Source organism: Hyperolius riggenbachi, chromosome 7 (assembly GCF_040937935.1).
Source record: "Hyperolius riggenbachi isolate aHypRig1 chromosome 7, aHypRig1.pri, whole genome shotgun sequence".
Lineage (NCBI taxonomy): Eukaryota > Metazoa > Chordata > Amphibia > Anura > Hyperoliidae > Hyperolius > Hyperolius riggenbachi.
Window position 1 is genome coordinate 291,756,557 of NC_090652.1, and position 15,117 is coordinate 291,771,673.

Below are 15,117 nucleotides of genomic sequence, written 5' to 3' on the forward strand. Positions count from 1 at the left end.
TTGGCCAATTTTACCATTTTCTTGGAGTATAAGGGCCAACAGATTAGGCGAAGTCATACTAGTTGGAAGTGATAAAAATTTGCCAATTTAGGGATGGGAGAAATGAGTGCATGCAGAGCACATAGAGGGGTGAAGTTCATTACTCACCTCTCCAGGAACCAGGGAGGATGCATGTGACCCCCGTCTTTCTCCTCCCTAGCATTCTTTATGGTGCATCTTGATGGTGCAGCTCCCCCATAAAACAGAATGCCTGGGAGGAGGAAGCCTGGTCGCACGTGTCCTTGTGGTTCCTGGAGAGGTGAGTAATGGACAACACTCCTATACTTGGAAAGGTGTAGGTGTGAAGGGGGAAGGGGTCTGGTTGCCTATACTTTGGGGTGTGAGAGAGAGGAAAAGGGGGCATGGGGGAATCATTTGTCTCCCTGTACTGTTCAACCTCCCGTGTGAAAAAGGCCTAAAATTACTGTGTTGGCACTTTACAATAATTAGGTGGGTTTGGAGTTGCAGTTTGGGCACTTGCTCTCTACAAGGCCCACCATCACTGGCCTAGGCTGTATATTATGCAGAATTCTTTTCCCAGAGCACTCTGGGAAACAAGGCATTGTTACTGGCATCCGAATTCTCAGAAATAAACAATCCACAGATCTGCACCTGACAGGACTCAAGGGTCACCGTCTGTGAAAAACTTCAGAATGTAAATCAGGTTGAGGAAAGATTTTTACCAACGGAAAACACTGACTAAATGTATAAATGAATATTGTAGAAAAAATAAGCAATTTTATTCAATAAGAGGAACGTTCACGAAAATCATAAAATTTAAAATACATACAAATAAGAAATACATTTCTTCCAGCGTAAAATGAGCCATAAATTACTTTTCTCCTATAATGCTGTCACTTACAGCCAGTAGTAGAAATGTGACATCACCGACAGATTTGACTAGCCCATCTTCTCCTAGGGGGGTTCTCAGGGTTTTCTTTATTTTTAAAAGCACTTACTGAAGTTGCTCCGTCCAACTGCCAAAAAAGTGTGCAGTGAGCAGGGAGGCTGACCAGCATCATTGTATTAATCATTTTCAGGGAGTGTCTTTATAAAGAATAAAAGGCCATGCTGAGAATCCACTATAGAGAGATGGACTAGTCCAAAACCTGTCACTTCTGTCAGATTTCTGCTACTTACTGTAAATGACAGCAACATAGGAGAAAAGTAATTTATGGCTCATTTTACTCAGAAAGAAATGTACTTCTTATTTGTATGTGTTTTAAATTTTAAGATTTTTGTGATGGTTCCTCTTTATGTTATTTTCACTGCAGTTCCCCTTTAACGCACCTTTTCCCACTTATTTTTGCCATGCAGCCCGGCCGCAGCAGAGATAAAGGGCATTATCAGCACACAATGCTGTTTATCTTCCAGTGTTCCAGGGAAAGTGTTATTCTGCACAGACAGAAGCGGCTGCACTGTGGTCTGCTTGCGTAGCACTATAAGGTATTAGCAGAGTAAATACGTGGGATTAGCACGGCATTATACTGAGAACACACTAGAGCTGTTATTGGTTACAGGGCAGCTGCTCTCCACTAGAATACATACAGCTTGGAGGAGATCGCGGTCCTCAGTATCTAGTCTGCTCTGCACAGGGACAAGCCTAAATGAAGTAGCCTGAATGTAAAGCTTTAGGCCAGCTGCACACTATGGCGCTGCGATTGTCCGGGGTCAGCTGGATGATTGTAACAACTGCCTCGGAAAGTCGCACCGTGCGTGTGTTATAGCCGCAATGCCATTGTTGTGGTTAGTCTCAGACTAATGGAGGCTGCAATGAGCTGTGGCGGGGGAGAGTACCACACATTACATGAGTGAAAAGGGGCTTAAAGGATATCAGAGGTGACATTATGAGATAGACATGTGTATGTACAGTGCCAAGCACACAAATAACTATGCTGCTTTCCTTTTCATTCTCTGCCTGAAAGAGTTACAAATCAGGTATGCTAGTTACAGTTTTTGTCCAGGTCAGGACCGGGTCAGACTATAGTGTAACGCTCACTAATAAGGAATTACAGCCATAAAACACTTCTGACAGAAAATTGCTTGAGAGTAGGAAAGAGAGAAAAAGGGCCAATAGTTCATAGATTATAGCTCTGGCAATGAATGCGTCTCCAATGAATGTTTGATTATAGCTCTGGCATACTCCAATGAATTGAGAAGAGGCCATGAAACAGTAAAAACTTAAAAAGTAGATTTAAATCTAAAATAATACTGTAGGATAGCTTAAAAAGTAATTTTTAGGAGAAGGAGAATGGATACAATTGTTTATCTCAGTTTATTTTCACCTCGGATGTCCTTTAAAAAGTGTAACTGTTGGGCATAAAATCAATTCTTTATTTTTATCTGGTAAACAAGTAATAAGGATGCTAACCAGGCAACCCAAACGTTAAAATCACTATTACTTTTCTTGTTGATAAATGATCATTCCCCAGTTTACCTGACTCATTTGGTACACACAAAATTTGGTACACATAAAGGAAGTTGCAGGGCATGCTGGGTTGTCTTTTTTTGCTTCTCTACTTCCCCTCAGACTTAACTAATGCAGTCTGATTGGCTGAAGCCTCTTTCCCCCCTGTTTTCCCCTCCCACACCTCTGTTCCTCTCTGATTGGCCAATATTTCTCATGCTGAGACAATGCACTTTCTATAGGGAGGGGCAGGGAAATCAGGCAAAGGAGACTAAGGGAGGAAATGACATCAGAATTGGCTTCACAAAGCCACACTTAAAATGGGAAATGTCAAGAAGGATTTTCTCTTTACTGTAGAGAAATCACTAAAATCAAAATGTGGACAGTGCAATACATGTTATGTAAGTAGAGCAAGTATTTATCTACTTCTAAATGTGTTTTTTTTTCTGAGATAGTATGGCTGACAGCTCCTCTTTTAAGGGAATTTGAAAGGAGAGGTATTATGGAGGCTGCCATATTTATTTCCTTTTAAGCATTACCAGTTGCCTGGCTGTCCTGGTGATCCTCTGCTTTCATTACTTTTAGCCATAAACCCTGAACATGCACACAGCAGATCAGGTGTTCCTGAAAATATCTATCAGATCGGGCAAGATTAACTGCATGCATGTTTCAGGTGTGATTCAGACACTACTGCAGACAACTAGGGCTGCCAGGCAACTGGTATTAACATGAAATAAATATGGCAGCCTCCATATGCCTCACTTCAGGTTCTCTAAAGTGAACTGGAGATGAAAGATATCTCAGGTACTACACTTTCCTGGGCCTTCCTTAAGCCCCATCTCCCAGGGTGGCTCCTGTCACCTGCAATACTGCCTGAAAGCCTGACCGGGTAGCGTTTTTTTGCGCATGAGCAGCCAGACATGCTTTCTCTCCCTAGGAGCCCCTCCCAGTAGTACCTGCAAGTGTAGAACGCTGCCAGGGACAGGAGCTTGATGGGGGAGCGCTCCTGGCCAGGCATGCGCAACGAAGCGCGACACAGCCATGCTTTCGAGCAGTATTGTGGGTGACAGGAGCCACCCAGGGAGACAGCCAGCAACTGAGCAGCCTCAAGGGGGCTCATGGAAGCCCCAGGTAAGTATAGAACCTGAGATTGCTTTCATCTCAGGTACACTTTAAGGATGTTGATCTACTGACCTCATCTTATGCAAACTTCTGACTGATTTTGAGGTTCTTACTGATCAAAAGATGGATGGGGGAGGTCTGCCACTCAAACATACCACCGCCCCCCCATTACTTTCTACTTGCCCAAAGTGGTCCACAACTTTAGGGGTAAAATGACCTCACTTCCTGAAACGCTTAAAAGCAGTGTCGACCGTTGTTTGGCAATACTGTGTAGACCAGGAATGTCCAACTCTGGTACTCAAGGATCGAGGTCCTCACACATTTTTGTCACGGCTCAAATGAATCGATGGGACTGAAGCAGGAAAGGTGAGGTTCATGAAGTAGATCACATTTCTCCGTTCATCCTAAACTCAGGCATGGATTTGGCCCTCCAGGACTGGAGTTGGACGTTCCTGGTGTAGACAGTGGAGTCCGCCACCCTGAGTTGAAGCACATGTACCGCACATGTACCTGGCCAACATTGGGAGTGCAGAGCAAGGTTTAAATTTCACACCAATCCAATATGACTTTCCCACTGCATCATACGTCACCCCCTGCTTTATCATACGTCGTATCCCACCAATCACAATACTAGGCATGGTGGGAGCCCAGTGGCTGTAACACACCTATTCCACTCCACAAGCAAAGTGGGGTTGAGTCAACATTTGGGTTCAGGTCATCTCCAGAAGCCAGTGAAGATTTGGATAGGGTTTGTGGTAGTGTTGAAGGAGTGGGTGTTAAAAAAAAAATGTTCATGGAGAGGACGACACCCAAGCAGTGTGTGGTTTGAATCAGCCATTAGAAATTGCAGGCAGTGGAGGTGTTTTATTATTTATAGGATGCACCCCAGAATGGGGAAACAGGAAGCTCTAGCTACTGCGGGCCCCTAGGTGTCACCAGGACAGGAAGTGAATCCCCCTAATTGTGAACACAGACGGCACTGCAAGACCTGACAAGGGGTGGATTAGCCAAGGCAGATGTACAGGAAACTAGAGCAAAGTGGAAGCAGTTGCCCTGAACATAGAGACTTGTTGTAAGACTTGTAAGTGGATGCCGCTTACTCACTTTGGTTTCCCGCAGGAGGAACTGCAGGTCCCGTCCACTCAGGATCCCGTGGTTCGTCACATAATTGGGCATATGGACTGTGCCCTTCTCGTGGACAGTGCCGTGCACCTCCATGTAGGTGTGGATGATGTCCAAGTAGGTGTTCCTATCCTGTACAAAGAAAAACAACAAGGAACAAATGAAAGGTAATGACCTCTTTATTTGACAGTAGGTAGCAGCAGAGGGCTGAGCTGTTTTTATGGTCTACATATGGTCTCATTTATTGCCTGAATTTATATAGTGCTGACCATCCATGCCAGTCCTATAGGAGTTTACAACAAAGACTGTATTCCTACACCAATTATAGTGACTCTAGGCAATAATAAAAGGTTTAGCACTGTATGCAATACTTTTTTGCAAGAAGTTTTGAATCAGGATGTACTGATCGCTAACATGGTGCAATATTTTACTGCTACTACTATATATTTTTTTTCTTCTTTTCAAAGAACTGGCTTTCTTCAAACCTATGGCAGAGCCTACATTAACAGATTAGGCAGTTGGTGCGGTCTAGTTTTTTTCTTGTCTGCCAGTAGTAAAGAGGATGACCTGTAGACTGATTGTGGATCAAATACATAAAAAACATTAACAAATTACATGGCGAATATCAATAATTTCTTGATCTCTCCTACTTTTTAACGTCTCAATGTATTGATTGAATTTTTTTCCCCTTTTCACAACAGTTCCTCTTTAAAACGTTAAGATTGCAGAGTGTGCCAACATAACATGTCAGAGTATAAGGCATGAACCTGAACAGTGAAACGTTGAGCTCCCTGTGGTCACATGACAAGCACGCATGGGCGTTCCACAGGATCCAGTTGATACAACAGTCACGGAAAGCTTGGCAGAGGCGAGCCGAAAATCGTACAAGTGGTTTCCAGCGGCTTAAGCCGTTTACAACTTATATTTAAAATCATTCCACATGTCATAAATCCTCTGTTATTGGAAGCAGCTGCTGGATTGTCACAGAGGAAACGGCTGTGGTGGCATCCTGACACTGCAGGATAACGTCGGGACTCTGCAGGCTGTATTCACTGCCGGCATAGCGATGGGGGCACTCCGACCTCACTAACGCTGCGTGCCCCTTAAAGTGACACTGAAGCAAAAATAAACTTATGAGATAAACTCACAGAGGCACTTAGCTATCTACTAGACTACAAAAGTTGCTATACTCCTCATTACAGCCTGATGAAGTGGGATATGCCCGCGAAACGCTTTGCACTTGTCTGGAGTATGTATATAAATTGTTTTGTTGAAAAAAAATCAACAGCATCTTGTGTCTACATTGGGGAGGCAAGTCCACCACTACCCCCCCCCCCCCCCCCGTATTTTTAAAGTCTTCACCTGATTTTACACTTCTGGCACCTCTGTACAACTGCAAAAAATGCTTCAGAAAACAGGACAGTATTCGACCCCCAGTGGGTCAAATAGCTCAGAGAATCTCTTGCATAGATAAGAACTCTTCCAGTACTGAAAAACAATACGAGACTTTTTTCTTTGCTACTAATGTTCTAATTGTTATTTGTGCTACGCACACAATTCATTATCTCATAAGTTTATTTTCGCTTCAGATTTGCTTTAAACTGAGAATAAAAGGCACTGGCTTGTTCTCGCTACAGTAGGGATAGATTCGATCACCCTGACAGAGCTACCTCAAGTGTATCTTTTTGGCCACTCAACAGCTCCTCTTCCTTGCTCTAGAGTAGCACACATCAGCTTCTGAATGCACCCGCCACAGACTGCCGAAGCAGCAGAGTATGTATACCATAAGGTATTCAGCCTCTACTTAAAGGGGAACTTCAGCCTAAACAAACATACTGTCATCAAGTTACATTAGTTATGTTAATTAGAATAGATAGGTAATATAATCTCTTACCCACCCTGTTTTAAAAGAACAGGTAAATGTTTGTGATTTCATGGGGGCAGCCATCTTTTTGGTTGAAAGGAGGTGACAAGGAGCATAAGACACACAGTTCCAACTGTCCTGTGTCCTGATAACCCCTCCCAGCTGCACACGCTAGGCTTCAAATGTCAAATTCAAAATGTAAAAAAAAAAAAAAAATTGCACCAAAACAACAGAACGAGAACAACAACATCAGAAATGCTTTGCACAGCACCAGGGGAAAAAAGCCCGGGCAGTTTTCTTCTGTGCAGCTAAAAATGAGGCTTGTATAAGAGAAACAAAGTTCTGATGCTGTGAAACGGTTAAAGAAACACAAAGCCTTTTCAGTGCTGCGGAGTGGATTTTTAGTCCGGAGGTTCACTTTAAGCGGGACGCGCACGCGTCATGCATTAAGGCTGGCTGGACGGCTTCCTTCCCTGGGCTACTAGAGTTCCTCCATCCTTTGACTTGGTGTATGTCTCCATTCTCTTTAGCAGTTCCTCTCTTCTACAACCGCTATTCCTCACCCATTCACCTATATTGCTGTGTTCTACAGCTCTTTTTACCCCCTGCATTTTTTTCTCACTTTAGGTTTCACAGTACCTTATGGTATTTTTCTACAGCACATTATATAATCATGGTCACAATTGCTGCTATTTAGGTTGGTTTGGTCATATTGTCTGCCTGACTTTTTTTTATTTATGTATTGTGCTTCTATTGCTTATGATTATATTTCCCCAATATCAATACCTGGTTTATACCATTCATCCAAATAATTGTTAAGAGGATCCCGTTTTCTAGGCCCCATCATTGATATATTTTATTGTTGTATTAATTTATTTTTATTGGAACCGTCCTTCACCTTTTTTGGTAAATTTTAATTGTTTTTACATATCCTATGGTATGTTTTTTTGTACAAATAAAAAATGTTATACTTTTTCTAAAATGTGTCAGTTTGGTGCTGCCTTATGGGTATCTTTTCTTGTTTTTTGATATGCACCATAAGATCGACAGGCTAAGTTAGTACCCTTTTTCCAAATGGACTAAATGATGAACCCGACCATCTTTTCTACATGGCAGTGCATTCTTACACCCTCGTTGGGGTCTGGTGTGGACTGGTTGGCTAATGTCAGAATCTGACAATGTTCCGTGTCTATGGCTAAAGGTATCAGAGGCAGAGGATCAGCAGGACAGCCAGGCAACTGGTATTGCTTAAAGGAAATAAATATGGTAGTCTCCAATATCCCTCTCACTTTAGTTGTCCTTCAAGTTTGGGTTCAGAAACCATAGATCCTACAGAGGCGTCCCACATTGTCCTCTAGTCCTCCGCCGCTGTCCATGCTTTAGCCGTGGTGGCTGAGCAGTCTGTGCACAAGCTGCTTACTACGCAGCCGCGGCCTTACTAGCGCAGGCGCAGCGGAGCGCAGCCCTGATCAGATTACTGAAAAGCCCCTGTTAGTTATCTTTGTAAGAAGGAAAAAGAGAGAGAAGGGAGAAAATCAAAAAAGGGGAAGAGAGAGAGAGGAGAGGGCATGAGCAAGCAAGCATGTGTATAAGTGGTGTGACAATGCCAAGGAATGTATTGCTATAAAAATGAATCATTCACAGAGTGCAGACAGGAAGCACTAGAGGAAGAGGAAGTTACCCAACTATGCTTTGAGCGTTTGTTTTACATATCTTGAGAGTCAACAGTGTGCACACCTAAAATCACTCGCTCTGGGGTAAACTTAGACATGGCCTGAGCTGACACTATGATGAGCCAATATGCACAAGCTGAGCATTCTCATAAGGCAAGATTGATCAGCACAGGCTGTCTAATTTTACACAAGTCGATTTGCCATCAGATCCGACCAACAGATCGATCCCTCTCTGATCGAATCTGATCAGAGAGGGATTGTATGGCTGCCTTTACTGCAAACAGATTGTGAATCGATTTCAGCGTGAAACCAATCACAATCTGTGGAGCTGCCGCCGCATACCTGATCCGGCGGACGCAAGTTCCCTGGTCTCCGCTGTCCCTTCTCTGCGCTCGGCTCCAGCTTCACTGAACTTCCTGCCGGGGAAGTTTAAACGGTAGGTAGAGGGCGCTCTACTGTTTAAACTTCCTGCCGGGACAGGAAGTTCAGTGAAGCTGGAGGAACCAAGCACGGAGAAGGGACAGTGGTGACAGCGGGGATACGCGCTGGCTGGAGCAGGTAATGTATTGCCGCTAGCGTCGGTCGGCATTCGAACGCCGCTTTCGACGCACTCCCGACCCGCCGGCGATCGAGCAAAATCTTCCGCACGGACGGATCGACGGGAACAATTGATTTTGGATGGAAATCGATCGTTCTGTCAGCGTTTGCGCAACGATTTCACAGCAGATTCGATCACAGTGATCGAATCTGCTGTATATCGGACGGGAAAATCATTAGGTGTATGGGCCCCTTTAGAGGGTGTTTTTTTTTAAATATGTTTAGTTTGTACAATAAAGTATTTTCAAAGTTTTCACAATTTTGATCTTAAAAACTTTTTTTTTTTGATACCTAAGGTGATTTATTTGAATAATAGGAGGTTGCCCGGTGCCAGTTCACCCACTTTCTACAACGTTACTTACCTAGGCTGGGGGCGGCTCAAGCTTCAATCTCTTTGGGGTGGGTGCACGATGGCTGGTGGGCCTAATTGGGTCATCAAAATCAATGTCTGAAGGGCGGGCTTTAGATATTTTTTGCCTAACTCGGGTGATAAAATTAGGGCTAACTAGTTCAGCAAGGATAGGAACCAAATGTAAACAAACAGAACTCCAAATGATGGTGTTTTTATTGAAGAAAAGTTACCTACAGATATACTTGGCTAGTTTGCTGGCATGCTTTAATTCTTACTTCCTAGCAAGCTGCTCCTGCGTGGACAGATCACAGATAACTCATTCCAGCCCCTAGTCTGTGTCTGAAAATTCTACAAAGCTAAAGGAGGGGAAAGAGACAGGAGGAAGATAAACACTGTGTGTGTGTAATTCCTTATCTTAGAAGCTAAGCATTGCTGCAGACTAGAGCTTGTATTTTACAGATTTATTGGCTAATTTAAAAGAAAAACAGTAAGCTCTCAGCTAGTGAGCCTTTTCAGACTCTTACTCCTCTTGACTGACAATATTAGAACATACAATCAGAAGGCGTTAAAGAGGTTTTTTTTTTGCAAATGTGTCATCTAAATATATAAATTCGAAGGTTCATGAGCTATTTATGGCAAATAGATAATATCCAACGTTTACTTAACGCGCCTACATAGATTCAGGCTGACATGGAGGTTTTTTTTTTTTCCCCTTTCTTTCTTTACAGAACCAGGTACTGTTTACTGTACGCTGCTGGAGCCTGGAAACAGTTTACTGTATTTTACTTAGCAAGGAAGGGGGGGGGGAGGGGGTGCATGCGCAGGGGAGCCGTCAGGCGTGACCGAGTCAGATTACCGGGGCTGATTGCGGCGGAACGGAGGCACTTGGGAGGACGGCGAGGGACGCACTAGCGCTCATGGGGCTGAAGGAAGCCCTGGGTGAGTATAAAATCTTTATTTCCACATTTCAGGTTTACTTTAAAGTAAGAAATAGTTCCAGGCTACTTACATCGGTAGAGGGTAGGCTCTGGACAATATAGATCCTTCTCTGGTCCTCCGTGCTGCCCAGTTATTACAGCCCTGCCAGTTGATAACTGCTTGTGCCCCCGAGCAGTTCCGAGGATGAATGCATAGCTACTGCGCATGTGCAAGTCCGGACTCACTTCACGTTTACGTTAAAATCATCATATTAAGCTTACACAGAATGATCGTCCGCAACACTGAAGCGGGTGAGCCGTGATGTGAATAAAATTGATTATCTGGTTACAATGGCTCTTGGCAAGTTGACCGACTTGGACAGGGCAGAATTGTGATAACCAGACCACTGGCACTGAATAACTTGAAGTATGCAGGTCTTGCGGGGCGACCACTTCCATTCCAGCGCAGGAGACTTGGGCGCAGCAGTGAGTAACTTCGGCGCTGTCAGAAGACGGAGCTGAAGTTACTTATAAAACACTATAATTCGGCCTCCAGCAATTGTTGGAAGCCGAATTACATCATTCCCCACCATCCATGGCGGCCTGGAGGGGGAAGAGTATTTAACACGGCCCGGACTTGTGCAGAAGCAGGATCAGCTATATACCGCTGTATCCTGCGCCAACTCCTCTTGTACGCCTTGCAGGATGTTCCCGATATCCATTGGTTGGTATCTACCAAAAGTGGTTGAAGGAAGGACAACCAATAGGCAGGTCACACAGGTGCCTCAAGCTCTCTGATATACAGGATCTTCTCAAAAATTAGCATATTGTGATAAAGTTCATTATTTTCTGTAATGTACTGATAAACATTAGACTTTCATATATTTTAGATTAATTACACACAACTGAAGTAGTTCTCGCCTTTTATTGTTTTAATATTGATGATTTTGGCATAAAGCTCATGAAAACCCAAAATTCCTATCTCAAAAAATTAGCAGATTTCATCCGACCAATAAAAGAAAAGTGTTTTTAAAACAAAAAAAGTCACCTTCAAATAATTATGTTCAGTTATGCACTCAATACTTGGTCGGGAATCCTTTTGCAGAAATGACTGCTTCAATGCGGCGTGGCATGGAGGCAATCAGCCTGTGGCACTGCTCAGGTGTTATGGAGGCCCAGGATGCTTCAATAGCGGCCTTAAGCTCATCCAGAGTGTTGGGTCTTGCGTCTCCCAACTTTCTCTGCACAATATCCCACAGATTCTCTATGGGGTTCAGGTCAGGAGAGTTGGCAGGCCAATTGAGCACAGTAATACCATGGTCAGTAAACCATTTACCAGTGGTTTTGGCACTGTGAGCAGGTGCCAGGTCGTGCTGAAAAATGAAATCTTTAGCTCCATAAAGCTTTTCAGTAGCAAAAACTTAAAAGGACAACTGACCTGAGAGAGAGAGAGAGGAGAGATGGAGGCTTCCATATTTAAAGGGAACCTGAGCTGTGTAATCAAATAGAAATCAGGACTTACCTGGGGAGCTTTCTCCAGACCACTGTAGCCCGCAGGTCCCAGACATCCTCCTGGACCCCTCAGCGCTCCCGCTAGCAGCTCCGGTAATGCGCCGACTTCGGGTGAAGTCGCGCGTGCTCGCCCCCGCTGCATAGCCATGGCGTCATCACACTGGCCACCATAAGAGTCCTGCGCAAGCGTGTTTCTCTAAAGACTGAATCGTGCAAGCGCTTGACTCTTACAGCGGCTGGTGTGACGACGTGACGGGTACCCAGCAGGGGCGAGCACGAGCAACTTTACCCAAAGTTGGCGCATTACCGGAGCTGATAGCGGGAGCGCTGAGGGGGCCAGGAGGATGTCAAGGACCTCGCGGGTTACAGTGGGCTGGAGGAAGCCCCCAGGTAAGTCCAGTTCTCTGTTTTACTACACAGCTCAGAGTGCCTTTAATAGCAGTTCCCTGGCTGTCCTGCTGATCCAATTCACGATCTCAATTCAGGTGTCCTTTAATGTCGAGCATTAAGCCCTGTCCACCAAGGAAAGGGCCAACAAGGGAGCACAGAACTGGACAATGGATCAATAAGCACAGCCGGTTTTAGACTTTTTGCTGCATTGTAAGGACACCCGACGACCCCCCCCCCCCCCCCCTACCACCTCCTCCCCACACCCAATGTGCGTGCAAAGCCAGACTGGTGAGGAAGAACACATCGGGCTGTGCATTGCAAGCACTGGCACTACGCTTACCTCCCTCTACTTCCTTCAAGACAGCATCTCCTCCCTGCTGGCCCGCAGCATCTGATCCCCAGGATGCCGGGTATGTGCTGCACCTCCTCCCATAGCATCTCCCCCCTGCTGGCCCGCAGCATCTGATCCCTAGGATGCCGGGTATGTGCTGCACCTCCTCCCATAGCATCTCCTCCCTGCTGGCCCGCAGCATCTGATCCCCAGGATGCCGGGTATGTGCTGCACCTCCTCCCATAGCATCTCCTCCCTGCTGGCCCGCAGCATCTGATCCCCAGGATGCCGGGTATGTGCTGCACCTCCTCCCATAGCATCTCCTCCCTGCTGGCCCACAGCATCTGATCCCCAGGATGCCGGGTATGTGCTGCACCTCCTCCCATAGCATCTCCTCCCTGCTGGCCCACAGCATCTGATCCCCAGGATGCCGGGTATGTGCTGCACCTCCTCCCATAGCATCTCCTCCCTGCTGGCCCACAGCATCTGATCGCCGGGATGCCGGATCTGTGCTGTACCTCCTCCCATAGCATCCCCTCCCTGCTGGCCCGCAGCATCTGATCCCTAGGATGCCAAGTATGTGCTGCTCCTCCTCCCATAGCATCTCCTCCCTGCTGGCCCGCAGCCTCCGATCCCCAGGATGCTGGGTATGTGCTGCACCTCCTCCCTGCTGGCCCGCAGCATCTGATCGCCGGGATGCCGGGTCTGTGCTGCACCTCCTCCCATAGCATCTCCTCCCTGCTGGCCAGCAGCATCTGATCCCCAGGATGCCGGGTATGTGCTGCACCTCCTCCCATAGCATCTCCCCCCTGCTAGCCCGCAGCATCTGATCCCCAGGATGCCGGGTATGTGCTGCACCTCCTCCCATAGCATCTACCCCCTGCTGGCCCGCAGTATCTGATCCCTAGGATGCTGGGTATGTGCTGCACCTCCTCCCATAGCATCTCCTCCCTGCTGGCCCGCAGCATCTGATCCCCAGGATGCCGGGTACGTGCTGCACCTCCTCCCATAGCATCTCCCCCCTGCTGGCCCGCAGCATCTGATCCCCAGGATGCCGGGTATGTGCTGCACCTCCTCCCATAGCATCTCCTCCCTGCTGGCCCGCAGCATCTGATCCCCAGGATGCCGGGTATGTGCTGCACCTCCTCCCATAGCATCTCCTCCCTGCTGGCCTGCAGCATCTGATCCCCAGGATGCCGGGTATGTGCTGCACCTCCTCCCATAGCATCTCCTCCCTGCTGGCCCGCAGCATCTGATCCCCAGGATGCCGGGTATGTGCTGCACCTCCTCCCATAGCAGCTCCTCTCCCTGCTGGCCCGCAGCATCTGATCCCCAGGATGCCGGGTATGTGCTGCACCTCCGCCCATAGCATCTCCTCCCTGCTGGCCCACAGCATCTGATCTCCAGGATGCCGGGTATGTGCTGCACCTCCTCCCATAGCATCTCCTCCCTGCTGGCCCACAGCATCTGATCCCTAGGATGCTGGGTATGTGCTGCACCTCCTCCCATAGCATCTCCTCCCTGCTGGCCCGCAGCATCTGATCGCCGGGATGCCGGGTATGTGCTGCACCTCCTCCCATAGCATCTCCTCCCTGCTGGCCCGCAGCATCTGATCCCCAGGATGCCGGGTATGTGCTGCACCTCCTCCCATAGCATCTCCTCCCTGCTGGCCCGCAGCATCTGATCCCCAGGATGCCAAGTATGTGCTGCTCCTCCTCCCATAGCATCTCCTCCCTGCTGGCCCGCAGCCTCCGATCCCCAGGATGCTGGGTATGTGCTGCACCTCCTCCCTGCTGGCCCGCAGCATCTGATCGCCGGGATGCCGGGTCTGTGCTGCACCTCCTCCCATAGCATCTCCTCCCTGCTGGCCAGCAGCATCTGATCCCCAGGATGCCGGGTATGTGCTGCACCTCCTCCCATAGCATCTCCTCCCAGCTGGCCCGCAGCATCTGATCCCCAGGATGCCTGGTATGTGCTGCACCTCCTCCCATAGCATCTCCTCCCTGCTGGCCCGCAGCATCTGATCCTCAGGATGCCTAGTATGTGCTGCACCGGCGCCGCATCACTCACCCGCTCTCAGCAAATTAGCAATGGGATCACCAGTCACGTGAAGTCCTACTTCCTCTCCGACTACAGAGGCTCCTCACGTGACCCGACAGCACGTAACAGGTCACATGAGGCACTGCTGTAGACATGGATACAGGATGCTTGATGGGCGGATCAAGATCTCATTGCTGGAATGCTGAAAGCAGGTGAATGAAGCAGCACTGTGCATCTAGAGAGGGAAGACGGGGTGCAAGGAGGGGGATATTTGGGGAGCGGAGCCGCCTCTTACTACCCTCTAATTGCTTACACCCTAAAGCACATTGCTTCATGGAAGAACTTCCCTTGGCAATAAGCAATGAAACAAGGTTTGGCTTGAGGAATTAATATCTGCCCTCCAAATTTCCTGGATCTCAAGCCACGTCTTGATGAGTCCAATGCGGTTCTGGAAACACGAAGAACTTGTACAATATGAGGCCGGGGATATGAATGTTTTGGCATATTGGAGTATTGACTAACACGGTTTGAAGCTCTAGCCGTATATATAGTCAGCATAAAGGAAGCCTCATTCTACACGGCTATCCCACCCCCACCCCAGCTGACCTGGAGATGTAGGTCACCTTCGCTGTAAGCAGTGTCACCATATGCTCTGCCCTTTCACTCAGACCTCAGCTCAGGAGGAAATTAATACAGAGGCCTAATCAGGCCTGGTGGCTCAGTGGCCAAACCATATGGACAGAAGCAGCTT

General features: G+C 47.2%; 1 protein-coding gene across 3 annotated transcripts in view; it reads right to left on the reverse strand.

Moving 5' to 3' along the window:
- Positions 1-15,117, reverse strand: part of MGAT5 (alpha-1,6-mannosylglycoprotein 6-beta-N-acetylglucosaminyltransferase) — a 236,132-nt gene that overhangs the window by 23,164 nt on the left and 197,851 nt on the right. For all 3 annotated transcript variants that reach the window (XM_068245938.1, XM_068245939.1, XM_068245940.1), the window contains exon 12: positions 4,673-4,822. In XM_068245938.1, the coding sequence (XP_068102039.1) occupies positions 4,673-4,822 (150 nt within the window). The remainder of the gene's footprint in view (positions 1-4,672; positions 4,823-15,117) is intronic.